Genomic DNA, 27,411 nt, shown 5'->3' with positions numbered 1-27,411 from the left:
AGTAGAGGGCTCTGGAGTGGGGTGGATTACCTCCTGGTGCCGCCCTCGGAGGTCCAGAATATCCCGCTTGGTGACGGACCAGTGAAAGGTCAGTCCTGGCACGGCATTGCCGAAGGAGAAAGGGTTCTGGTTGTTGGTGATTCCGGTGATGTACACAGGCATCTGTGAGAAGAAGCGAGGCCCTATGACCCATGTCCCCTGAGTTAGGAATGTCCTCATGGTTTCTTTGCATCCCACATGCACTGGGAGCTGAGCCCAAGTCTTCCAAAACCACAGAAGGACATGGTACAGTACTGGAAAAGTCTGAGCAAACAGCAGAGCTAATGAGAGGTCAAACTAGCCCCTATCCAACTCCGTGCCTCCTGCTTAGGCTGTGCTCCTCACAGCCTAGACACCATCTTTGGAATGTTCCCCTGCACCTCTGCGATGCCTGGGCCCTCCAGCTACCCAAGGCCTGGAGGTCTCTGTGTGGGTCCATCCTAATCTAACAGGGGTCCCTGCTCACAGCAGGTGGGTCAGGTGGGACCCACCAAATTATCCAGCCTGTAACTGCCAAGTGTCTGACATGGGGCAGCAAATGCAGGTGCTGAGGAAGCTGGCCCATGGAGTCAGCCACACGAGCTCTGAGGGCACCGTCCAAGCCTTCTGTGAACTCACTGGCTCATCGGCAACACAGAGATGATTCTGACACCAAGCTCTGTGGAGCTCTGATGTTGCCCACCAGTCCCAGAAGGTGCTAGGGAAGTGTTCTGGTGGTCCTTGGCTGATGAGGGGCTTTCCCACCAGTGGGGTTACTACACACAGAGCTAAGCACAGGGTAAGTGCACTTTGGTTGTGTCTCGGGTGCCGGTGCTATGTGGGACATGGAGACAGCATCCTAGAAGAGCAGGGTAAAGATGTGCATGCAGAAGCTAATGGGACAAATGCTACCACAAAGGAACTGTGTGCTAAAGAGAGTAATGGATGTCCATCCCCCAGGATCAGGGCAGGCACTGAAGCTTGAGCAGGGCTCTATGGCACAGTGGGGGCAATAAGGGGCAAGTGCAGGGTTGTGCCAGCACAGGGGCTCATTTGGAGTCGGCATTGGAAGATCAAGGCCTACCAGCAGGTTTCCCACTCACCAGGGTCCCGGTCCTCATCCGTGTGATGGGGGCACGGATCCTCACGGCCCGAAGCTGCAGCACCTCCACCTCCACAAGGTCCTAGAGAGAGGGTTTGGGGACTCAGGCAGACTGGTAGTAGTTGGTTCAGTGAGGGTGGTTTCAGGAGGCTTTGCTAAGTCTCATGGCTAAAAAGCACCCAGAGGATGTCAGGGAGTCCATGCTCCTCTGCCCACAGCTCCCTTCCCAGGCATCAGGAGTTCCAGCCACTTCTTCTGGTCCCGGTGCTCCAGGTAAGCACTGAACATGGCAGCAGGACCCAGATTCCACTCTTGTCCAGGCTGGGCAGCATTCCCAGAACAGGTCTCCAGGCCTTCCCCATGACAAATCCAGTCCACTGTCTTTGACCAAGCAGCTATAGGGACAAATAGAGAAGCCTGGCAGAGACTTCTTAGAACCAATTCTGAATTCCATGCCCTATTTTCCCAGCCCAAGACCAACCTTCTTGGCTATTTCATGGTTCTGATGCCACGTTCAAATCAGACCTCTGAAACCCTCACGCGCTCAGGCTGAACCTATTTAAGGTGCTTGGAAAGAACCCCTCCTCCTTTCCTTTGTCCATCTTACCACTCAGTCTCTTCCTGCTAGGCCTGGGCCAGCTCTTGACCTTAGAACGCAGGTTCTGTGTGATCTGGACTGGAGCATCACCAGAGTCACACAGGCCCCAGCCAGGCCAGGCCTCTGCCTGTCTAGACTCCAGAAGGAACTTTCCAAGGGGGTGGGGTGAAGACTGTGAGTCAGTTCCTGAGGCTGCACTGCTTTCTTTAGAAGCAAGAGGAAGACTTTCCCTGCTTGTGCATCTTACTTTCTAGGCACTGCCCCTCCTGTGCTGTTGCTGTCTTCCTGCTGTTTTTACACAATTGAAGCACAGAACCAGGCCATCTACCTGTGAGTCAGACAGGCTCTGTGATTTAACCGGCACACTCGCAGAGGTGGCCTCGGAAACAGCTAGCAAAGGGAGTCAGTCAATGAACTCAATGTTGGATCAAACACAGCCTGGGGAGACAAGCACTGGATGGCTCCTGCTCAACCATAAGTGGTCTATGGTGTTCTGAGATTAGAGGTTCTGACAGACTTTTGCCAGGGGACCTGATGGGGTGAAGACTCAGGCAGTTAGTTCTGAGAAACTGTGTCCTTGTTCTAATTCTCGTAACATGATTAAACAAATGCTTCTCCTACAGCCCAGATGGCTGGGCAGCTGAGTGAGACCCCAGTAGATGAAGTGGGACAGGACAGAAACAAATACCTGTAGCTTTGGGCCCTGGGATTTTTCCAGGAGAAAATGATTTCCCTCCTCTGTTGCAAAGGACCAGAGTCCTTTGCACCCCTGGGAAAGGAAGGAAACTGTCAGGCTCCCCAGATGCTGACTTTCCCCTGCTTGGACTCAATGCCACTGACAGCAACAAAGCTGTTCCTAGGACAAGAGACCCCTGACTTGGCTTCCAGCTTCGTTGATCTGAAAAAGCAGCTGGGTATTCTTCCCACTCCACTAAGACAGATGCAAGCTAACTTAACCTCTGGCTGAATGAAAGATGCTAGTGGTAGCTCAGGTTTTCTTTTTCTCCCAGAATACAAATCCAGGTTTGAAATGCCATTGATTTTCAATTATCCACGCTCTAGCACAGCCATCTGAGGACACAGGCTGCACCTCTGAGCCACAGCACCCTCCCCTCCCACAGGCACCCCCTGGGGCCACTTCTCAGAACTGTCTCACAGCAGCCCTAAGCCACAAGGGTGTCCTTTGGGCTCCTTGTCTACAAACAGAGACAGCCACATACAAGGGCATAATGGCCTGACAAAGGCAAGTATCTGCCATCACAACAATCATCACTGCTCATTGGGATGTCCCTGGGTGTTCGAAACCTGTGTCCTGTAAGCAGGGGTTGGAAAGATGGGGAGATTCGGTCAGAGAGGAGTAGCCTCATGATGCATGATGCCCCCTGGTTGGCAGGGGCTGCTGAATCAGAGTCCTTACAGACAGCCAGTCCTTGGAGGCAGAGACCAAACCCAGGAAAGGACACTAGGCATCACCTATCTCAGCCACCAGGAAATGAGCCCAGTCCCAGAGTGTACTGTCCCAGGGCAAGGGAAGGTTCTAACAGTGCCATCTCTTACCTGAGAGACAACAATGACCTTGCCAGTCTCTGCATCCACAGCCTGGACGACCCCAGATACTGTGGCATTGCCAATGGCAAGGCCACGCACCAGCCCAGCATTGCTCACATTTGCGACACTTGCATTGCTGATGGAGAAGAGGATGTTGGACTGAGGCTGGGGGCCGCCCTCAGAGGTGATCTGAAGGACAAGAAACACAGGTTCCCATCAGCGCCTACGGGAGCTGCTGGGCTCGGCCCATCTGCACTCGGCTAAGGATGGAGCCCCTTGTGGGGGCACCGGGTTCCTACCTGCATGGTGGCTCCAATGATCAGTGTCACCTTTCTGGGTATCAGCATGAACGGAGGAAAGACCTGTGTATGGAGACACAAGACAGAGTCCAAGATGTTCCCAGCTTTCATGGCCACGCACGGTCTCACGGGACACTGTCATGAGATGACAATGTAAAGTCCGATGCACTCCCATGGGCCAGTTTGTGTCTCTCCTTGCAGCGAAAACTCAGGCTTGCTGGGATGTGCTCTGTTCGTGAGCATATGCCACCTCACCAGGCATCTAACCACAAGAGACAAGGACACCCCTCGCCACATGCCCCAGGGCACAGGGTTCTCAAGGCCAGACAACAGAGCCAGGGCCACAGACATGAGGTAGAGCAGTCCCGCAGGCTGGGACCTGATAACTCTGCACAGACCACTGGCTTCCAGAGCCTGACTCCTCTTTGGAAAGCTGTCTTTTCCCCTCAATTTCTCCAAATTTCTACTGTAAAACAAAAAAGCCTTAGGATAGTTCTCTCTCAATGCCCTCAGCATCTTCCAAAGAATAAATGGGACCCAGGGATAAGCCTGGATTGAGCAGGAGTGCAGGGGTGCCCACCTCTGTGGCAGAGCCCTGCCCCACCTCCTGCTTCGTCCCAAGCCCCTGCAGGGCAGGAGCATAACAAGGGATTGGAGGTGAGTGTGCATGCCAGCCGGCCAAGGCCTGCTTTGTGTGCAAGGATTAATCTCCGTAGGGCTATGCTATTTATAGACAGAGATGACTTCCTCCTCACCAGGAGCGCAGAGGTGTGCTTCCTTCTGCAGGCACATGCCGCCTCCCCCAGCCTTGGAGCAGGGATTAATGAAGGCCAGAGGCCCCTTCATGGCCAAGCCCCATGGAGGATGCAGGCAGGTGCCTTCAGTGTGGCAGGACACACTCAGGCAGTAGTCCTGGCCGTAGCTGCAGTGGCTCCTGACTACTGCAGGGCTGCCATCAAGCCTGACACCAGTCCCACACAGAGGCCAGGCAGGGACCACCTGCTCCAGGGATTGGTTCTACAGCTGTCACTGCATGCACAGCACACTGGCTCTGGGATGACTGTCTGACATATTAGTCTCGAACTGCTGCCAGACCATGCTTTCTGGGAGCAGGCCCTGCTTGTCCCCTTGCCCTGTGACAAGGCACACTCCCTTGAGCCTCTTGACTCCTAATGTGGAGTAAATTCCATCCTTCCCACTAGTTCTTTCAGCCTAATTGCTGCCTCCCAGATCGCCGGGCCTGCTGACAGCTGCCTTCTGAGAAAACATTTAAGGACACAGAATGCAACGTGGCCTCTCTGTGGTGTCCTCCTGAACTGTCCCTAGCACATCTGGCCTACTGCAGGAGACACCCCTCCTCCCCAGGTGGGCTGGCCATGCAGTGTGAGAAGTAGCTGCTTTACTTCTATCTGTTGAGGTGCAGAGTTGATTCTTTGTCCAGCTTTATCGATGACGCTGGCGGTCAGGCTGGTCTGTCCGATGGCTGTCCCATGGATGAGGAACGTAGCAGTGTACTGGTCCAGAGCTTCATCCAGGGCCCTGAAAACACAGGGAAGGGCTGGGACTTGTTTCTCAAGATGGGGGTGGTGGTTGGGGTCAGCACTGCCCTCTTTCCCCTGCTGAGTCCTCTGTTCCCTGGGAGGACTCACACCAGGGTGACAATCTGCGAGGCCGCTCGCAGCTTCAGGTCCATGAAGGTGAAGTATGTGGCCAGAAAAGGCTTCTTGTAGGAGTCCAGCACACGGACGTAGGCCTTAACTGCCTTCCCGATCTCCACCTGCAGTGTGGAGACTCATGTTTGAGGCTGACCTATGGATGACTGACTACCCCATCTGATACCCCATGCCTTTGAGATGGTCCACCCACCTCAAACCCACAGACCTGGGGATCCACAACCAAGTGAGAACTGCACACCAGGGGACTTGGGAATGCACAGAGACATGAACACTGCACTCCCTACTTTTATAAAGCTAACTAACCAGGGAGAAAAAGGAAAAACAGCCACACCTCAGAATAGCAGTAAGCATATATAATTGGGGCTTAATAAATGCTCACTAAGAGTGTCTAATACGTACAGTAAGAACATTAGGACACGGACCACCAGAAATGTTCAGTGAAGCAGCAGGAATCTGGCTATCAAATCAGCAATGGAAACAAGATTATCAGAAGATTTGGGGTAGGCAGGGAGACCTGAGCTTGTTAAATAGTCTAAGTTACCTGAAATTCCTCTTTTCAATTGCCAGCCATGCTGTATTCGAGGGGCAAGGCCTTGACAGCTGCTTCTGGAAGCCCAGTTTCAGGCCCCTCAGCTGTCTGCTCTCAGGCAGCTCCTCTGTGTCGGTTAAGGAGCCTCTAGCTAGTCATTATTCATTGTGTAGAAGTGTTTGGTATAAGCGGGTTTTGTTCATTTGCCACTAAAATCTCAGGAACTCTGAAACTACATTCTGCGGAGAAAAGTTCTGGTGTGGTGAGGCATGTGCCTGGCTGGGTAGCAGCCCACAAATGCCAGATGACACCAGGTGGATTTGGAGACAACCTATGACAGGATTTATAGCCAAGTTTTGCCCATGTCAACCTGGGAGGTGGCTCCACACCAGCTGCACGAGATGAGGCAAGCCAGTATTGTAAGCTCATGGCGACTCAGAATGGGTGGGAGGGATGCAGAAATCAGGAGCAGAAGCAAAAGGTACAGGGAGAAACACCTCCCACATCATTCTCCCGCTTTCTGGCATCTAAAGATGGGGTAGAGGGACCTGCATCAGGAAGCTCCCACTGACCTTGTCAACCACACGGACATACAGCTCATGAATGTCTGAGACATGAACGATGGCCTTGGCTGGGGCTGGGAAGGCAAGACACAAGTCGTGGATCATGATAGTCGATGAGCCTGGGAGCAGGGGGTGTACCTGCAAGACAGGGCAAGGGTTGAGCCACCCCGTTTTCTCACAGGGCCTGAAGCTGTACATTACCTCCGCATCCAAGAACCCAAAAGCCCATCTGGGGAAGTACTGAGCACAGAAAATTCTAAGTCAACCAGTGCTCTGCTCACTCTCTTAGCGATCCCATGGGCTATAGAGACACAGGCTGGAACTAAGAGGTTAGTGTCAGGATGGCTCTCAGAACATGCTGTTGTCAGCTTTGTGCACTGTACCCATATCAGCACCGGTCATTCCCATGATGGTGCTGGCAGAGGGTTTGGGGAGCCATACCCAGTCCTGACTCTGCACTGTGTGTGGCTCACCTCACCTTGTCTCTTTGGGTGTCTGTGACCCACATGATTCTTCGCAAGTGGGAGAACATGGGCATGATGAATTCCTTTTTTTATTACTATTTGAGAGGTAGATATGTAGGTAGACTGGTAGAACTCTCAGCTGCCATTTTCCCTTCCCAAATGTCTCCAACAGCTGAGGCCAGGCCAGAGCCAGAGCCAGGAGCCCGGAGCCCAACCCAAGCCTTCCACATGTGAGGCAAGAATTCTATGATCTGAGTCTCCTCCTAGGGTAGGCCACAGCAGGAACCTAGAGCCAGAGGCCAGAGCTGGGGGGTCTGGTGTGGGATGCAGATGTCTGGGCTGCTCTGCTGCACACCCACTCCCCGTGCATCCCAATTCCTGGGTGTGAAGGGGCCAGCTGAGGACATCAGCACAGCAAGCTGCAGGGAACATCCTGTCAGCAACGTGGAGGGGATGAACGCATTGCGGCTCATTAAGAAGCTGTGACACCTAGCACGGCTCGCCTGGGGCACTAGGGTTCTGTCCACATCACGTGAGCCCCACTCCCTAATCACACTTCAGACTTGTTCTCTGACAGCTGCTGTCTGAGTCCAGGATCCCTACCGATATCCCTGAACTCATGGGAACTATCAGCTTGTTAGCATCGGCTTCCCATGGCGCCCCCTTGCTTGTTGTCCTTGGGAAAAATCATAGGCCCCCCCAAAAGATACTGGGTTGGGCACCAAATAAGACCTCACAAGGGAACCCTTGACAGAGCAAGGGCTGGGGAGGTATCTCGCTGTCCACAGGTCAGGGTCATTCAAACCCTGCAGCTGCTGCCCCTGCCATGCCTCCACGTGTGCCCTGGCTGCTCTGTGAGCAGCCTCCGTCATGGAGGCTCCCAAAGGCACGGCATGGCTGCCCAGCTGCCTTTCTGTCCCCATCCAGCCCTGGGTGTCTAGCACCAGGCCCACCCCTTCCTCCATCAAGCTCCACTGAATGGATTAGTGGTATCAAGTGCTTCAAGCCCTTCCCTGCTCTGCTGGGAGGACTTATTTTGAAACTCAGAGTGCAGCTGGGAAGAAAAGAACCTTAAGTTTAAACTAGGTAAATGTTCCCACATGCAAACCAGCCAAAGACAAAACAAAAGCCCAGTCTTAGGGGGTGGGTGGGCAGAAGTAATCACAGCCTCACAGGGCAGGGCCCCCTGTGTATTGTGTGGGCCTTGGCGCCTCTCCCCAGAGCCTGCTGGGGGAGCTCCAGACTCTGCACCTCCCAGGATGCCCGGAAACCACACACAGCCAGGAGCCATTCTTGCAGCCAAGACACGCATCAGTAGGCAAGAACTCAACACTTCCTACCCGCTAATTGAAGAGCGGCTGCAGGCTTTCACATCTCTGTGATTAAGGCAAATGAGAATGTCGCTCATTAGCAGCTGGAAAATTCACAGAAATGTGTAAATGTCCTTGAGAAACTGCCACCAAAGGGGCGGCCAAGCTCCATAACCAATCCCCCCTTCAGGTACTGAGTGCGCCCAGGAGCTGGGATCCAATCTCCACTTGGGGTGGCAGTGGTGCCTGGCACTAACCTTGGAGAAGAAGCACAGGGTCTAATGGACAGGGTACCCCCTAGACCCTCCAGAGCATAAGTTTTCAAGGTCCCTGCCATATGGATGCCGCCTCCCCACGTGCCACACTGTGCTCGGGTCATGTCCCACACTGAGCCAAGAGCCCAGGGAGGGATGAGGTGTGGACAGGGCAGCAGGCAGCACACAACCCAGAGAACTGCTATGGCCCTGGTGTAGCTGCTGAGAACTGAGGACAGATACTTGTCTCAACCACAACTGCAGCATTCTCCTCAGGAAAACTCAGATCTAAGGCTGGAATCCCATCTTAAGTCATTCAGAGAAGTGACCCCGCTTGTGTTAAAGTTTTGAGTAATTCAGGTTTGCTGTTTGTGTGTGTGTTGCTTGAGCTGTGTTTTATGCATTCTGCAGGCCTTGATCTTGGCCTTCCCAGTGGAGAGGACATTTTCTCCTGGGGCAGCCCTCAGGGATGGGTGCTCCTACTTTTCTCAGAGGTGGAGTCTGAAGAAGGTTCCATTTCTCCCTGGCCTCCGGTTGTCTCTGGGTGTAAGAGCTGCAGGACCTACAGAGGCCGCCCAACCCAGGCCAGCTCTTAAATGCTCAGGTTCCTGAAGGGTAGGCCTTGCTCTGGTCACAGATCAGCCTCAGGACAGCCCTACAGATCTTTCCCTGACTTGAATGCCCCCCTGAGACTGAAGATGGAGAAGTTTTGAATTTCTGCAAGTAAAGCATAACAAGGCACATCTCAAGCAATCAGAACTACATACGGTTTAAGGTCTTTTAATTCAGAGAGTCTGACAAGGAATGCCTCCCTCCCATCTCCCGCGGCAGGAGGGTTGGCTGGGGAATTGTGCATTCTACACTTGATCTTAGCCAAAAAGCAGAGAAGCGATGGGGAATTATGCATTCTTTGATGAGCGCCTGCAGTCCCACACTTCCAGCTTCTTCCAACAGCACCCACGGGCTCTCAGGTGCCGGGGTTGGGTTCTCTAGCTCTGACACCAGAGACAACATGGGGCAAGGGGGTCTTGCCACCTCAGACTCCACCTCTGAAGAGGAACAAATGTCGTGAAGTCATCTCTTCCCTGAGGGCTGCCCCAGGAGAAAGGAATTCATGCACTTGGGCTATCTTTCACTGCTTCCTCAGGCACAGTAACCAGGTCTTGAACTGGCACCCATACTGGATGCCCATGTCACAGAAGTTTAAACTGACTGCCACAACACTGGCCCTGGAGTTGAAACTTTAAAACTCACAAATAAAAACATAAGGTAGATCACCACTTCAGATTCCCAACAGATGCTTAGATGTGACATAAGAAACATGAGCCAGGGAATAGGTGTTTAGAGATTATGAAGCCTAGGTTAAGAATGCCTGGGTTTGGGCTCGGCAGCGTGGCCTAGTGGCTAAGGTCCTCGCCTTGATCCCATATGGCCGCTGGTTCTAATCCCGGCAGCTCCACTTCCTCTCTTTCTCTCCTCCTCTCAGTATATCTGACTTTGTAATAAAAATAAAATAAATCTTTAAAAAAAAAAAAAAAAATAATGCCTGGGTTTGATTACCGTTTCAGCCTGACTCCAGCTTCCTGCTAATGCAGAGCCTGGAGCCAGTATAGACAGCCCACGTGATTGGGTTCCTGATACCCCAACAGGAGGAACTGGACTGTGTTCTGGATTCTTGATTCTGGCTTCAGCCCAGCCTTGGCTATTGCATGTATTTGGGGATAGCAACTGTCCTTCTGGCTGGCGAGCTCTCTCCTTATAACTAAAAAAAAAAAAAAAAAAAAAAAAAAACCCACAAGAAATAACAGAAAAGAGCAAAGCACTTCAGGGAAACTCAAAACTTGCGTGCTTCAAAGTATTCTATTGGGGCCCGGCATGATAGCGTAGCTTGTGGCTAAAGTCCTCGCCTTGCACGCACTGGGATCCCATATTGGTGCCAGTTCTAATCCTGGTGGCCCTGCTTCCCATCCAGCTCTCTGCTTGTGGCCTGGGAAAGCAGTCGAGGATGGTCCAAAGCCTTGGGACCCAGCACTTGCATGGGAGACCTGGAAGAAGCTCCTAGCTCCTGGCTTCGGATTGGCTCAGCTCCAGCCGTTGTGGTCATCTGGGGGAGTGAACCATCAGAGGGAAGATCTTCCTGTCTCTCCTCCTCTCTGTATATTTGACTTTGTAATAAAAATTGGCAAATCTTTTTTTTTTTTAAAAGAAAGCATTCTATTAAGAAAGTGAAAAAGAAAATCTGCAAAGAAAATATCTACAAACAACATAATAAAATGTTTATATCTAGAAAACAGAATAAACTGCTATAGTTTTATGAAACCACAAAAGTAACAGGCAAGGGATTTGAACAGGCATTTGTTCTAAGAAGACATACAAATGGCCAACAGGCACATGACAAGAGGCTTGACACCATTAGCTACTTGGGAAATACAAATGAGAACAAATGGCTGGAATTTAAGTCTGACAAGTGTTGGAATCCCCTACACTGCTGGCAGGAATGAGCAAAGCTACGGCCAGTTTAGAATACTCAGGACTAGACATTCAAAAAGTTAAGCACAGTGTCATAACAAGGACCCCAGTAATCCATGCCTGGGCACACATCCAACAGAAATGAGAACTTTCGTCTGCACAAATACTCAAAAGGCAGAAATAACCCAAATACCCCAATGAGCAAATGAATAAATCCATCTGGTGGATTATTTCTGGTCATAAAAAGAAATGAAGTGTCAATAGGTACCACAACATGATGGACCTTGGAAACCCCACGCTCAGTGACAGGCCAGTCACTAGACCTTCTGCTACCTGATTCCATTTATGTCCACAAAACCCAAACCTACCAAGATATTAGTGACTGCCTAATGCTGGGATGTAAGGTGGGTGGGTGAGTCTGAGTGTATGTGCATGTTTGTATACATACAGAAAGGACATGGTTAAACTGCCTGAATTCTTTCTGAGATAATAAAAACATTCTAAAATGGAATGTGGCACTGCTAAACAGATTTGTATCTGTGAATGCACAAAAACCCACTAAAGTGCAATGCTTTGATGACATGGTGTATGAATCACATCCCAGGACAGGTGCTTTTAAAGTCATACCAGAAACCTGCCAGAGGTGTGCAGTGGCTGCGCTGCACAGGAATTTCCTAGCAATCTCTCCCTAGTTTGCACAACCCCCACTTCTCCCTGCTACTCACCATGGAAACCAAACATTCTTGGTCATGTCATTATTTGGGATAATAGAGAAAGGGTCAAGAAAGAAACAGAAAAGAAGTGGCCAGAGCTGACACATTTCTCACTAGCAGTCTTCTTCCTGATTGGTACATGCTGCTCGTGAATTCATATTTTCCTCTTCATTAGGAGGTTGACAGCAAGGAACCCCTTAGGTAACTAACAGGGTGCAGAAGGTTGGCAGGTATCCATGACAGATCACAGAGCAGCACCTGGAATCAGGGAATGCAAAACCCTGGCCACTTATAGTTGTGATTAAGTGCCAGCTTAGAAGTAATTAACCTGTGAACCACACAGAGGCCCAGATGAGAGAGCAAAACCAACACAGGCTCACCGTGGCAAGGCCCCCTGCCTCCTGGTAGGCCACATCCATGACATCGGGGGTGCTTGTGTTGAGGAAGAAGTAGCCAGAGCCTTCTCGGACATGGAGTTCTGCCTGGAGAATGGAGATGGCGATAGGGGCTGGGTTGGGTATGGCAGAGTCAGTGAGCCCAGGTGAGTGGGGCCGGGGCAAGTGAGCACTGTACCTGGACTTGAGGATGGTTGTAGACAGTGATCTCTTCAGGGCTCACTCTCACATCCTCCACCAGAATAAGCTCAAGAGAAGCTGACACAGGCACAGGAGACTCATGCTGAGGGGACAAGGCCATCAGGTCTAGGAGGCGGACCATCTCCAAGGGGACACTGCTCCCGAGCCCAGCTGCAGAGCCACAACCCTGAGGCCTCCTCACCCCAAGCCAGGCATGGTGAACTGCAGCTTTTTGCAGTCCCAACACAGGGGGCGGTCATCATGTCCCCAAGTCACTTTCCATCTCTACCCCAGAAAGCCAGCTGTCGTGCCCACACCAGGTGCTACCAATGGGGACTTGGGAAGTGACATCAGGGAGCAAGGAGGGCCCCTGGGGAGAGTCTTCACCGCTGGCGCACAGAGGACAGGGCCGCTCTCATTCCCCTGGGTGACGCACATGGCAACCTGTCCCTGGTGAGAGACTCCTGGGCTCACCATATGTTCATGCTTTTCAGAACCTACTCTGCAGCAGGTACCATGTTGGGCACGAGCTTCTGGGGGGTGGAGTGGGATGGACACAAGGTTGCAAAGATGGAGCCAGTGAGGGAATGGTGGAGAGGGTGGGTCACCCAGGTGACAGGAACAGGACAGCATCTGAAGAGGAAAGCAGCTCTCTGATGAGTAGAGAACTCAGGGAAAGAATCCCTGAGTGGGCCTGGCACTGTAGCCTAGTAGCTAAAGTCCTTGCATTGCATACCCGGGATCCCATATGGCCACCAGTTCATATTCTGGCTGCTCTACTCCACGTCCCTTCTAGCTCCCTGCCTGTGGCATGGGAAAGTAGTAGAAGACGGTCCAAGTCCTTGTGACCCTGCACCCACATAGGAAACCCAGAAGAAGCTCCTGGCTTCAGATCAGCTCAGTTCTGGCCATTGCGGCTACTTGGGAAGTCAATCAGTGGATGGAAGATTTTTCTGTTTCTCCTTCTCTCTGTAAATCTGACTTTTCAATAAAATAAATAAATATTTAAAAAAAAGAATCCCTGAGCAATATCAAAATAGGAGAAGTCAGGGCACAGAAAGCCCCACAAGGCAAAGACCTTACATTCCTAGATCCTGTGGCCTGCAGGTACTTTAAGGCCCCATACCAAGGAGGCCAACAAAGCTACTTGTAAGCCAATAGGAACAGAGAGAGAGACAAAGCCACCAGGGCCAAGGGCAGGTGTACCCTCCTATGGCCATGTCCACCCTGTACTGCACTCACTGGCCATATGATCTAGAGAAGCTCCTGCCTAGGAGACAACTTAGGCCCTGACAGCTGGATGGACCACCCCACCATCCCCATACTCAGAACCTGCACTTGCTGGAGCCCTCAACTGCCATAGGGTGGTTGTCACCCAGCAAGGATTATACTGGAAAATTTTCCTTTTCCACATTGAATACACTTGCTTCCCCCTCACTCTGTTGGAGGGCCCTGTGGGACACTGCAGTGAAGTGGTCCAATGGGCAGTGATCTGTGTGCATAGTGGTAAGCACCTGTGTGTGTGCCAGTATCTTGAACACCACAAGCATGGAAGACAGAGGGGCTCTGAGATGGGGCAGGAGCAAAGTTGCTCCATGCCCAGGGCTCAAGGGTTTCTCCTGTAGAGGCTGGCACTGCAGCCTGAAAGTACAGCTGGAGACTAGATGGAGGATAGGAAAGGCTGGCATTCCAGGCAGTGGGCACTGTGTGTTGCCAGGTATGATGATGGGTGGAATGTGGGGAGAAGGGGGTGCACAGGAGTCCTGAGTGACAACGAGGTGACCTCTCCTGAGGGTCTGATGGCCACAAAGGTGTGAGCTGGAACCTGGAGGTGGCAGGGTCAGTAACACTTTCCAATGGCTCATCCTAGGAGGGTGTATGGGCAGAGGACATGGCAACCCAGAGGCCCACCCCCAGTGTATGGGGAAGTAGAGAGGTCTCAAAGGAAGCAGAAGATCTTCCCACCTGGCCAGCAGCCCTGCCACCCACTGGGGTCTGGGGAAGTACCGGCTGCTTTGCTCTGGCTGCACTGAGGTGGGACTGCTGGTAGCCAGCTGCAGTGGCTGTGATGGTAGTGGCCCCTGAAGCTTCATGAACCACAACAGTCTGCAAACCTGCTCAGAAGAAGAGGAAAAGAGAGGCTGAGAGTCGAATCAGGGCTGTCACTGGAGCCTTATCTCCTGGCGATCGGCAGTTTCCAGTCAGGAAATTGAGAACTGAGTTTGAGCAAATCAGGTACACCACAGGTATTCCCAGGCCCTGAGCAAACAGCCATGAGGTCAAGGAGAGGCATCCAGGCCCGGCTGTTGAGGGTCTGTGACCTGGTCTGGCAGCCGGCAGCCAGCAGCCACGTCTTAGAATCCCTGGGGCTGCACCTAGAGCCTCCATGCAGAAGGAAGCCAGAAAGTAAACTGGCTGTGCACTGGCAGAGTTACGTACACTTGTCTTGGAGAACTGAGTTCCCTCCAAGCATCCACCTACCTTGGCACACTCACCCACCAGGGGAGTCACTGATACCCACTCCTGCTCCAGACCCTCAGGCCCCCTTGCCTGGCTCACCTTGAAGCTTCTTCTGGCCACTCCCATCATCCTGGGACACCAGCTGCATGGGCAGGTCAAGCTCGATGCTGGCCAGCCATGGCCGCGTGGACTCCCATTGGATGCTCAGAGAACTGAAGTTGTCAAACTGGCGGCCCTGCTCATCATAGGCAGCCAGGTGCAGCAGGGGGTTGCGGTGGCTAGAGACAGGCACCTGTGAGAGGCAAAGGTCAGGCAGTAGGACTATGATCTGCACTGGGCATGCCCACTGTCAACCACACAGTGCATCCTAAGCAAGCCAGCTGACTTGTAGGCTCTCAGGGGTCCTGGTGAGGAAATGTTGACCATAGCCCTGTCCTTTCTGGCCTCTGGCTCTAGCCTGTGGTTCTCCATACATATGAGGACCCCAGCTACTTCCCAGTAGTGGTAGCAGGTATTTCTGTATATCACAGCAGAGGGGGTACAGCCGGCTCCTAGAAAGAGGTTTGGATGCTGCAACCCCCCTGCAACCAGGATAGTATCACCCACCTCCAGTGGCTGCCCACCCTCTTATCTTCGTCACCCTCTAACTTCAGTACACTCAAGGTCCCCAGAACACCAAATCACACGTAAGACCAGAGTGCAAACTGCACACAAGATCTCAGCTGTCCTGAGCCACAGGGTTCTCAAGAGTTCCAAGTTCTCACCTGACACTGAACCTGCAGTGAGATGGGAAAGGTCATTCTCATGCTAAGGAAAAGCCAGGAGAGGAATCAAGGGGCAGCTGGGAAGGGACACTCAAGACTTCGGATTCAACAAACCCTGATTCCACAAGCACAGCACTGGTTTCCAGTTCCCCGGAACAGAGTTCCCTTAGGCTCTGGCTTGAATGTGAGCTTCTTTACTCTTGTGTCCTTCCCTCTTCTCCCCAAGCAAGGGGCACAGAAGACAGGCGAGAGGACAGGATTCCACAGCTTGGAGTAGATCCCAGATCGATCTGATCTGTCCACCTGAGTTACCAAGTTCCCGGAGCCTAAGTCTCCAGCTGTGATCCAGAAGTGTAAGGGAATGCATCTCCTAGAATTTATTTAAGCATGTGTGTTGGCAGGGGTGGAGAAGTGTTATGTGAGGTCACTCAGAGAGGTTTGTCACAGCCAGTAGTAGAGGAGGGCAGGGGGCCAGATGCACAGCTCCCAGATGGGTCTGATCTTCAGACCAGCACACATTCAGCTGGGAGGATTGCCCTCCCATGACCACTGGGGTCAGGAGCAACTACATCTGATGCTCTGGCCAGGGAAATGTGACAAGCAGCCTGTAACCATTCCAGGCCTAGCCTAAAGGCAGGAACACGGTCTGCATACCCTTTCTCTTCATAGCTCCTGGAATTGGCTGCAATTTAAGCTGTGGAATGGAGGTGACAGTGACAGGGAGTAGGGTCCCTGGACCACATGTGGCCTACGCAGGAAAGGAACTTAAGTTATGTGGAGGTGCCTGGTATGGGGACAGTTTTGTCACTGCAGTGGGACCTGGCCTTGCCTCATTGACATGGCCACGAGACTTCCTGGGTGTGCAAGGGGTTTTATAATGATCATGGCTTGGCTAGGAGTTGGGAGTGGCGGCAGTGGCTGCAAGGGTTTGGATGGGCCATGGTGGTCCCTGGACACAACTCTGGGTTGGAAAACCAATGCTTTTCTGGGGAAGTACATTAGCAGGGGCCCAAGTCCACCTAAAGGCTAACCAGACCCTTCCACTGAGCAACATTATTCCAATCTCACAGACAGGGCTGCAGCTCACACATATTCAACAACTTGCCCAGGATCACACAGACTTATGGCCAAGACACACTGCTTTGATTTTAAAGCCCAGGGACCTCCCTCTGACGCTTGCTGCCCCACCTCCAGGCTTGAACCAGGGAATAGCTCCATCCTATCCCAGGTTGTTCAGGGTCCTGGTAAACACCCAGCCCAGCTGCAGCAAGCCAGATCCTGGATGATCTGCCCCGACTCCTAGGGTCAGACTGCAGTCTGGCTCTATTCTGTCCAGCTGGCTCAGTTCTGGCGTTGCACCTTCTCAATAAATTTACTGGGCAGACACGGCTCAGTTGGCCTCTGGATCTAGAGAGGTGCAAAATTAAATTGATGCTGCATCCAGCAAGCATCACTGTTTCCAAGATTCCCCGTGAGACTCTGAATCACAGGGATCTCTCCTGAACAGCTAGGCCAATAGTTTATGAATCCCACCTCCCCCAGTTGATGGAGTGATTGCACAACAATTCAGGATTTGAGATCCACGGTTTCCTGGTGACACCTAGAGCACAGTCAAGCCAATTCAAAGCACAGCTTTGCAAACCCTCATCTTTCAGAAAAAATCAACAACCCTGAACTCAACCAGAAGCACTGGCCAGGAGGCCAGCAGAGAGAATAGACACGGCCTGGCTCTAAACATGGCTTACTCGATCCACAGCCAAGTTTAAAGGCAGATCAGATGCATGAAGATCTGGATTACTTTGAAAAAGAGCTAGTTGAGCAGCAAGAGACATGTGCTTTACAGGTTAGCCCCATCTAATCCAGCCCCTGTTCTGCAGCAGCAGCCCTGCGTGGCCTCCCCAGATACGTGCACATGCAAGGATCAGGCCCGGCTCCTCATTCATGTACTGTGGCTTGATTCTGAAGACAAGCCTCACATGGAAGAAGCTAACCATGCAACCCTGCAGTGAGAAAGCACAGAGAGCTGGGACAGGAGACAGCAGCAAGCAAAGCATGCTCAGAAAGGGTGTAACTCCAGACAGGAAGTCAGGGCAGGGGAAGGCCCCACTGAGAAGGGAGTACTGCAATCAAGCATTGATGCCAGAGGGAAGTGTGGGCCAGTTAGGGGAGGATGCTCAAGCTATAGGGAGAAGCAGGTCCCACACCCATGGAGAGCAGCAGGCCACAAGCAACATGACATTCAGGCAGACAGGACAGGCAGGAACAAACGCAGGATGGGGCTGGGAACACAGCTCTGCAGGTAGAGAAGAAACTTGAATCTTTAACAGGGGGTGAGTGGAAGCCCCTAGGTTAAAAGCAGAAAACATGAAGAGTATCATGTGCTGCTCTCAACTCCTGCTGACCAGTCACATTTGTCCCCAGCTCCAACTAAGAGCCACCCGCCACCATCACCAATGCCCAAGGCAAGAATCTGCACCCCGAGGCGAGCCTTGGTCCCAGGTTGCCAGTCCCTATTGCCGGTCTGCAGCGCAAGATGCTCTCACAACCACCAGTTCCTGGCTTCGCACAGGTTGGACCTCCATAGCCCAATTTCCAGAAGGGACCAGATTTCCCAAAATGAATGATTTGCTAAGTAGGTCAACAGCATTAAGATGTAAAACGTGAGAATTTCATCTCAACAACCTCTCAGGCAGGAAGGAGAGAGGTTTCTTGAACATGCATTGACTTGTACCCTGGAAAAGATGACAGCTGCCCCTTTCCTACCCATACCCTGGCTTGAGCTGGGGTGAATGCCAGCCCCCTGCCCCAGGACACCAGACTCTGAGCTGGGTTCCCCTCACCTGCAGAGGAGGCATGTGTGGGGGTGTTCTGTACACAGTCCCACAAGGCTCAGAGGAAGAGTGCCTGGGGTTGTATGCCAGGCCATGGCAATTTCCTGTCTCAGGCCCAATGGACCACAAAAATCCGAGGAACGGCAGCGCTCAATCCATTAGTCCCTGGAAAAGCATTTCCCCTACCCCCGGAAACAGGAATCCCCCTCCACCACCCAAAGCCAGAGCCTGCCATTGTGCAGCTCCCTGCAGAGCCACAGGAGTGCTCAGATTAAACCCAATACAACTGAGGAGAAACCTCACTCTCAAAGCTCAGCATCTCAGCTGCAAAGGCCCACAGGGACAGCTTTGGAGAGGCTATCCAGTGCATACAAAACAAACCACAGCAATTACAACCCCAGAGGTGGCTCCAGAAAAACACAAGGCCCTTGGGAGCTACAGGAAGGCACTGCACTGGGGGTTGGGCAGGGCTAGTCCTATTTTTGACACTCTGCTCACTTCTAAGTGTTATGTGACAGCCCTGGTCTCACACACAGTCACGGTACAAGACAAATAAGGCACAGAGGGGTGCACACAACTGTGCTTGCCACTGTGTGACCAGCAAGGATGCTGCACTGGCCCCAGGGCCTTTGCATGTGCTGTGCTACAGTTCTTCTAGGCTGGTCTTGGACCTGAGCTTGCACAAGCTCTCATTCCCAGCTCCATCCCCAGCTGCTTCCCCCACTCAGTGCCTTGTACTCTCCCAGCATGTGCTTTTTCTGTTCTATCCTTTGGAACCTCTGTGGTCTTCCAGTTAGCTCTGGAACACAAGTCCCTCATGTATCCTGCTGACCTCACCTTCCAGGACTGAGATGGAGCCTGGAACAGCACATGTGCTCCATGGCTACCCTGCCCTCCTCTAAGACAGGACTGAGGGCTGGTGTAGGCTCAAAGGTATCCACATTCTTGAGCTTGAATGTGCCCTGAAGGCCCTAGGAACTAAAGATCGGATGGAGCTGAACTCCAACAGGGCCAGGCCCGGTGGTGCTGTGTCCTCCTTTCTAGGCGTTCAGATGACTGCCCTCCCCTTCCTAATACTTACTACAGAAACACAATCCTCACCCCAGCAACCCTCTGGAGAGACTACAGCTAATCGCTGCCCCTGGCAGTCCCATGTGCATACCCTCAAGCCCCGAAAAACAACCCCAAGATTTTTACAAATGCCCCAGTGCCCAGTGGAGCCATGTGACCAAGTCTGGAATCAGAAAAGATTCTAGGGACTAGGGGCTTGGCATGGTGGGTTAAGGCAGTGTTGGATCCCATATGGGCACTGGATCATGCCCAAGCTGCTCTACTTCATATTCAGCACCCTGCTAACAGTCTAGCATAAGCAGTGGAAGATGGCCTGTGTTTGGACCCTTGCCACCCACATGGGAGGTCCAGACGAAGCTCTTGCTTCCTAGCCTCAGTGTGGACCAGTCCTGGTCATTGTGGCCATTTGGAGAATTAGCAAGAAGATGAAGATGGTTCTCTCCTAAATAAATACATAAATATTTACCAAAAAGCTATACTCACTGGACACCTCCACTTGTGACTTGGGGAAAGTCACTGGGCTCCCAAGCCCTAAGTGCCCTCTCAATGCACAGCAGAAATCAAAGCAGTCCAGGTAAGGCTGGCTGCCGAGACCCAGAGGTATAGCCCAGAGCCGACATGGCTCTGGCTCAGTGGCCAGCAGCGATGCCTCTCTCCCCACCGGTTCCTGCACTTACCACCTGCTTATTCTGCTGTAAGAGTGGGCAGGACAGGTCCAGCTGTGGGCTGGCATACACGGGCATGAGGGTAAGCCTGGATGGAGGGGCGCACACAAACTTCACCACAGCTGGCTCCACGGCAGGGAAGGGGTTGGTGAGGCTGGGCTTGTTCCCCACAGACAGGGCGATGACCTGGTGGGCAAAAAGGTCCATCAGATTCCTCAAGTGTGGGCCCTGCTCCCTTTGGAGCTGAGCCTATTTTGTCTTCTGCAGGATGGTTGTAAGGATGACCCCTACCCCTGACCTCCAGGGGGTAGACAAAGACCACGTCAGGTGTGTGTAGGAGAGCATTTCCTCAGGGGGGAGCCCCAGGAGCTCATACCCTCACATGCCAGCCAGAACCTCCTGCTGCTGGTACTGCTGCTGCTACTGACATGGGAGAAGCAGATGGGACATTTCCCAGATCTGGAGGACAGCCCATGGCCGCATCAGCCAATTTTAGGCTCCTGGATGTTTAAATGAGATTTTCAGGCTGACTCAGCAGTTTGCATTAGAACCGGGTGCAAGTGGGAGAAGAGATGGGCAGAAAATGAGGCCGAACAGGGACCGAAGCCTGGGAGATACAGGTCAGAGGAACAGAGGCTGGGAGATCTGAAATCAAAGGGTATTGGCCAAGTTTTCAAGTGCCCTTGGCCTCCTCTAGGCCACGCACTTCTGGTGGAAATGAAGTCTGGCCCACAAATCCCTCAGGCTCCCCAGCCACGAGGCAGGGCAAACAGCAGTGTCCTCTTCAGGCAAATGTGCTCAGAGCAACTGAGTTGGGGAGGTCCCACAGGTGATCCTGCTTGGGTCAAACTTCCAGAGTCCAAGGGAAAGAGGAGCCAGGCCCTGGAGCCTGCGTAGCAGCTGCCACATCCATCCATCCTGTCCCATGAAGAGTCAGGTCACAGACACACATGTGCCCACTACTTGGCCTCCAAAATTTTTGTTTTTTAGCATTTAAAAAATATATAATACTTTCATATATATAAAATCCTGAGGTTTCAAGCTTCTCCTGAGACCCCCCTCAAAGATGATATGACAAAGGCTGGTTCTGTGGCACAGACACCACCTGGGAAGCCACATCTCATGTGGGAGGGTCAATTCCCAGCTGCTCCTCTTCTGAATCAACTGCCTGCTAATGTGCCTGGGAAGGCAAGGGAAGATGGCTCGAGTATTTGAGCCCCTGTATCCATACGGGAGACCCAGGTGGAGTTCTTGACTCCTGGTTTTAGACTAGTTCAATCCTGACTGTTGCAGCCATTTTGGGGAGTAAACCAGCAGATAGGATATTCTCCCTTTCTCTTCCTCCTTCCCAATCTCCCTCCCTCTCCTTATAACTCTTTCAAATAAATAAAATAAATCCTAAAAGAAAGTGTTAACCTTTCAGTCTACGATCTTACTCACACATGAAGGCCACCTGACACTGAAGGCTTTCAACTCTGTGATCCCTGAGCCTGAGCCCTGATTCCATATCATGCTGGGCGCTAGGACTATGAAAGCTGAAGAAGAGAAAAGGCTAGCCTGAGGCCAGCTCAAAGCTGCTGTGGATCCAGCTGCTGCACCTGCTCTGCCTGCCTGACTCAGTCACTCCTCCCTGAGCTTTGGTTTGCCTGCCTGTCACATGAGTACAGCTGGAGCAGCAAATGGCTCAGAATGAGACAAAATGGTACTTGGGAGCATGATGTTTCAGCCCTCTCTGGACAGGGTGGTCTATGGGCAGCTGCTCACTTACCTGTTCACCTAAAACCCGACAAGTTACAAGGATCCGATGATGTTGGTAATTGCGAGAAGCGGGGGGGCCAAAGAGAGCCAGGCTGATGCTGTTGGGGTCCTCAGACGTGATGTTCCTGAAGAACTTGGAAGGTTCCAGGACCCAGGGTCTGGGGCCTCCTTGGAACACCATCTCCTTTGAGGAACCCAGGGTCACCAAGGCAACAGAGGAGGGGTCCACAGCCTGTGGAGAGCAAAGGGAGGTGACTCAATCCTGACTCAGCATGGGCAGGGCTACGTTGGGCAGCCCGGTCTTCCTACCTGCAACACTAGGCACCAATGGCTGTCAGGGCACAACACCAGACCACACAGATACCACACCCATGCCACATAGACATATCTGTGACTGGGAGCAGACATTAAGCGACTCCAACAGCTCAACGCCCAGATTATGGAGAGGACTGACAGGTTCTAATGCCTGCACACCTGGGAGCACATGCCCAGGGCAGTCTGCCATCTCAGCCCCTCTGTGAGACCAGAAATGTCGTGCTAGTTTGTCTCACACGCAAATGGAGTTTGAAGCATCCTATACCCATCCAGTGGCAGCCTCCTTCTGTCCCTTCTGCTGGGGCACAATCTGTGGCTCCCACATGACTATAGCTACCCCATAGAGCTGGTGTCTATGCTGACACACTCCTCTGAGTCCCTGTGCCCTCGGTTCTACTCCTTCATCCTCAGATGGCCTGTGTCCCAATCCACCCAAATGCCAAGAACCTGAAATACCATGGGACCTTTGTCCCAATTCTATGGTCCCACAGGGACCCTGGAGGGCAACAAGGAAGGGGACCAGAAGCACCTCAGTACTGATCTCTGTTGAAAACCTCCCTTAAGCCTGCAAACTTGAAGTTCCTGCCTCTGACAGAATGAGGCCCTGCCAGCTGCCAGGTGTTGTTGCAAGTGACCACCTGGCATCAGCACCCACTGCCCTGCTTGGGAGGCTCTGCCCTCCCACAGGGATGGGGAGCTGTTCCCAAAGCTCTCCTTTCTCCCAAACACTTCTGGAGAGATGAACATATCAGTGCAGGCCTGGCTCACCTTGAGGGGCAGGTGGGCAGCGACTGTGATCTTGGCTCGCAGGTGCACATGGCCGTGTGTGTAGCTCACAAAGATCGTGCTGTGCCCCTGGGTCTCGGCTCGCACCCGGATGCCACTGCAGTGTTCTGGCCCTGGCGGCAGCCGCCCTGCAATGAGAATAGAGTGGTCCCTGGGAATTGGCCTTGCACAGTAGCTCTGACTCACACTGATTCTACCCTCATAGCGTTAAGTATAATTCACATACCACAGAGCACAAGCAGCACACAAGCACACAATCCATAGGGCTTTTTTTCCCCTCCACATACTGATGATACTTTGAACAAGAACCACAACAGGGGCCAGTGCTGTAGTGAGGTGAGGTAAGCCGCCACCTGTGATACCAGCCTTCCATATTGGAGTGCAGATTCGAGTTCTAGTTGCTCCACTTTTAATGCAGCTCCTAGCTAATGTTCCTGGCAAAGGTATTACAGTTCAGGGGCAGTGTAAGACATGCCCAAGGATCACTCTGCAGCCTCTTCCCGATATGTGACCCACCAGCAGGTCTTCTCCCTGCGGTGCTTCTAAGGTGGCAGCTGTAAGATCTAGGTGAGACCAGACACGCCAAGCGCTTATCCCAGGCCTACCCCAGTTGACAGCTGATAAAAGCACATGAAGGGGAAGCTTCAGAGCGGATGAAGGACAGGGCTCAAACGCCTTCCTCCAGGCTGTTGCACCTCTCCTGCCCTAAGCCCACTGCCTAGGAATCTGGCCTGGACCCCACTTCCCAGCATCCACTCAGCAGTACAGGTTTACCTGGCAGTGGCTGGAACACACCCTGGTTCTCCACCTCCACTGTCAAGTCCGAATGGGAGCAGTCGCTCAGGGTGACCATCTCGCTGGCCCCGCCAGGCACCAGGCCATTGATCCTCAGGGGCAGCTCCAGGGTCTGGCCTACTCGTGCCTCCACCTGGCATGGGACGAACTCCATGCTGCTGGGCTCAATCACGTACACCTGGAAAATGGGGGATGGCCTGGGCTCAGCAGCCACCCTAGCAAAGTTCTGGCCCATTGCTGAGATCCACTACAAAGTGGAGTGAGCACAGGAGGGGGAGAAGGCTGAGTCAGGAGGAGGTGATGTCAGGAATCTCCAGGTGAAGCTGACCTAGGAGCTCCGACCTGAGAGCTGCATCAGGGGGTACACACTGCCAGTCACAGACGATCTGTGCAAGTGACATGGGGCCCACACCTGCTCAGCACATGGCAGGACTATCAGGAAGCCCAGCATGGATGCAGTGTGGTGCTCATGATGGGGTGGAAGGGCATGGGACCTGGCAGGCAGTGGTCTGGGTCAGGCAGGGCCTGAGCTATGAGAGGAACTTGAGTTCTCACTGTGGCTGAGCTGGAGACTTTAGGGGTTTTCATCACTTTGCCCTCTACGTATAGATTAGCGGCCAGGGAACCAGTGGGGAGGCTGCAGGAAAATCACTGGGACCAGATGATGACAGCTTGGCATGTGAAAATATTTTGAATGGACAGCTGTCACGTGGACTGATAAAGTGGCAAGGGAGTATGAGAGAATTAGCAACATCTGCTAATGTTCGTGTAGACCAGATACCCCCAACAGTACCTGGTGATGCTTCAATATCAACCTTACACAGTGGGGCCTCTTCAGTATCAGAGCTCACTCCCTGTCCTTCCCTCTGACCTCCTTCTGGGCAGCACTACTGCACTTCAAGAATCTGGCCTTGGAAGGATAGAGATGCCAGGACTACAGTCAGAGGAGTCTGAGTGGGAACCAAGCAGTCAGGCCCAGAACTTGGATTCCAAGCACGACCCACATGCCACTTGAGAAACTGTCCTCAGACACAGGCTGAGCAATGGGTGACAGATGGCACTTTCACCAATAGGAGGAAGATGGGGACAGAGGACCAGCTGATCTCAATGTATCCAAATACTGGACAATTAAGTTTCACATAAATGACATCCATTGATACTTCTCTATATGAGAATTTTAAAAGATTGAACTAACAGCAATCCATGTCCCAAATTCTGGAAAAGAAGACTGAGACACTGTGGGATTCAATTTCTGCCCAAAATGAATGAGGGGGTGATGACAGAGCAGTGGATCAGATCTGGGGAGGGGAGAGGCTGGTAGAGGCTCGCCTGCAAGCTACCACCCCAACCAGCTGTCTGTCTTCCTCAGTGTCAACAGCCAGGAACAGTGTGTAGTGTATTAAACATCTGACTTGCACCTAAATAGGAGAGAAGGGAGAGGACTCGGGCTTGTCCATGAAAGCTGAGGGTCTCCTCTCCACGTGAACCCACCACTGTGCCACTTTCCTGTCTGTAGTTCATTTCTTCCTGGTCTGGGGAACTTTTTAGAATGACTGTTGATCGTGTGCTTTACTGTGGATGCTGACCCTCTGATTCCATTGCGGCCTAGATTGGGATGCTGTGTTCATTACGCTGACAAGGCGTGAATTCCTTAGGGATAGGTACTGACCTCCTCTTTCACCCCAACAACACCAACACCAAGGACAAAGGATTATTTCTGAATGATGCCTGAGAGCTGGTTAGGAGGGGGAGCTGGGGATCGCAATCCAAAGAACCCCCAAGGGTGGTCCTGGGCCTGGGCACTCACCTTCATCTCACCAAAATGTAGTGGGTTCTGGACATCATGTGCTTGGATTACACTAAGTCCGGTGTCACCACCTGTGGTCACCACACCCTTGACAGTGACCATGGCAACCTCAGAGGTAGATGAAGACCAGCTGAAGTTCCCACTGCCACCTTGAGCCTAGGGAGGCAAAGCATCATAGGATCAGCCACCTGCTCTACCCCTGCATAGGAAGCCAGAGGGAACCACTCCCCCAACACACTCACGACCCACTCATTCAAACTCACATGCACACCCAGTCACACAATCACTCATTCACCTGTTCACATTCACCTACTCATCCTCACATACATATATCCCTTCACACATGCTTATCTGCACACATTTACACTTACACTCATCTATCACCTACACACCCACTCATATGTTCACCTCACTCAACCATCCATACCTACATACTCACACGTGCTCACCCAGTCACAACCAAATGTTTACATCTCCACACATCTACTCATAGTCCCCCAGCCACATGCCCCCACACTCACATACACTGCAACATCCCCACTCATATTATTTATGCACACACTCACCCTCACTTATTCTCATATGCATACATGTACCCACTCCCACTTTCTCACATACAATCAACAAGGTCAGTGACCCCAAGTACAATGATGACAGCCAATATGTGGCTGAGGCTCCTTCCGCCTTGCTTTCTCTCTCTGTCTCATCTCTGGTCCTCACCCACAGGGGAACTTAATGGCTGACAAACACAAACACACATCCCATGGCAGTGGTCCCAGAACCCGATGGAAACGCCCAGAGCTGGGGCTGCAGTGGGAAGAAGTCCCTGGCAATGAGCCTCCTGTAGGGTGCTGCTGCCCTGCCAAGACGCAACTCGCATCACATGCCCTGCCCACCTCTAGTCATCTGTGAGGAGAGCAGTGCAACCCCTCCCTTCCCCTAGCCCTTGAGCCCTACAGTCAGAAAGGAGACACCCTGAGCAGGCAAGGCAGGGGTCTTAGTGCACAGGCAGGACATTCCTCACTAGTCCAGGAGAACTGTGGGCCTGATAGCGACTGTGCTGACCACAGGGCTTGACCCATCTGAAGTCAATCTCTGCCAGCTGACGCCAGATGCAAACACAAACTTGCATGACAGGGTAGGCCACATCTCCCCTTGTATTTAAATTTTTTCTGAGTACATTTATATTACTTTCTGAAAGCAATATTCTTTAGAAAAGTGAAGCTAAGTGGAACTCAAATCTGTAAACCAGTATTTACTGAGTTTTTTTCTTGTTCTATTCTACATCTGGGTTTTGTTGTTTTCCTAATTAACATATACTGTTGTGATAAAAACTTCAAGGAAAGATGGAAATCTCAATGCCTCTAATTCAAAACCCTCTCTAACCACTGGAGAATACTTAACAAGTGACAAAATGGGCAGAAAGTCACAGCCCATGGAGACATCCCAAACACTGCACCCAGGGTGGGGTCTCACGTACCTTGATTGTGTACTGATAGGCGCCTGCCTTTGGTTGCCAGGGAAACGTCAAGATGCTGGGGTAGAGGGTGATGGGGGTGTGAATGTCCACCTCCTGCTGGTTCCACACGGGCGCTCGTAGTGTGTGGACCCCTCCGTCCTACAAGGGGTGAGGGTGTAGCTTGTCACGACAACAACCAGCTCATTGGCATGGTGTGTTCTTCCATTAGGATAGGCCACAAAGGGTGTTAACTCTGCGTGTGTAGAAGCCAAACAGCTCACAGCCACTTGGGTCCCCAGGGGAGTTGGGCGGGGTTGGAGGCAGCCTTCCACAGCACTACAGTGGCCAACCACGTCAATGCTGTGTGACACAGTGCTCAAGGTAGGTGTGGTTCTCCCCACTTTCCAGAAGGGGAAACTGGGGCTTGGGGTACCAGTTACATACCCAATGTCCCCCTCACCTCAAGCTCTCTTCTGTAAAGTCTGCTGCTACAGCTGGAAAAATGGGGTGCTCCCACCCAGTATCACTCAAATGCTGCTCTACTGAACTGACCAGCCCTCAAAATACATTCAGAACACCCAA

At 52.3% G+C, this 27,411-nt stretch overlaps 1 protein-coding gene across 1 annotated transcript in view; it reads right to left on the bottom strand.

Moving 5' to 3' along the window:
• The window catches only part of NUP210 (nucleoporin 210), a 66,249-nt gene that overhangs the window by 14,275 nt on the left and 24,563 nt on the right, over nt 1–27,411 (bottom strand). Inside the window, exons 11-27 of the mRNA XM_004581365.4 lie at nt 26,851–26,988; nt 25,371–25,526; nt 23,543–23,741; nt 22,751–22,896; nt 21,678–21,899; nt 19,922–20,095; nt 14,678–14,870; nt 14,126–14,232; nt 12,117–12,221; nt 11,924–12,025; nt 6,343–6,471; nt 5,215–5,342; nt 4,969–5,104; nt 3,566–3,628; nt 3,276–3,455; nt 1,122–1,202; nt 31–162 (exon numbers count right to left, since the gene is read on the bottom strand). Coding sequence (XP_004581422.2) covers nt 31–162; nt 1,122–1,202; nt 3,276–3,455; nt 3,566–3,628; nt 4,969–5,104; nt 5,215–5,342; nt 6,343–6,471; nt 11,924–12,025; nt 12,117–12,221; nt 14,126–14,232; nt 14,678–14,870; nt 19,922–20,095; nt 21,678–21,899; nt 22,751–22,896; nt 23,543–23,741; nt 25,371–25,526; nt 26,851–26,988 — 2,391 coding nt within the window. The remainder of the gene's footprint in view (nt 1–30; nt 163–1,121; nt 1,203–3,275; nt 3,456–3,565; nt 3,629–4,968; nt 5,105–5,214; nt 5,343–6,342; nt 6,472–11,923; nt 12,026–12,116; nt 12,222–14,125; nt 14,233–14,677; nt 14,871–19,921; nt 20,096–21,677; nt 21,900–22,750; nt 22,897–23,542; nt 23,742–25,370; nt 25,527–26,850; nt 26,989–27,411) is intronic.

The sequence above is a fragment of the Ochotona princeps genome, chromosome 21 (assembly GCF_030435755.1).
Source record: "Ochotona princeps isolate mOchPri1 chromosome 21, mOchPri1.hap1, whole genome shotgun sequence".
Taxonomy (NCBI): domain Eukaryota; kingdom Metazoa; phylum Chordata; class Mammalia; order Lagomorpha; family Ochotonidae; genus Ochotona; species Ochotona princeps.
This window is presented reverse-complemented; position numbering and strand designations above follow the sequence as displayed.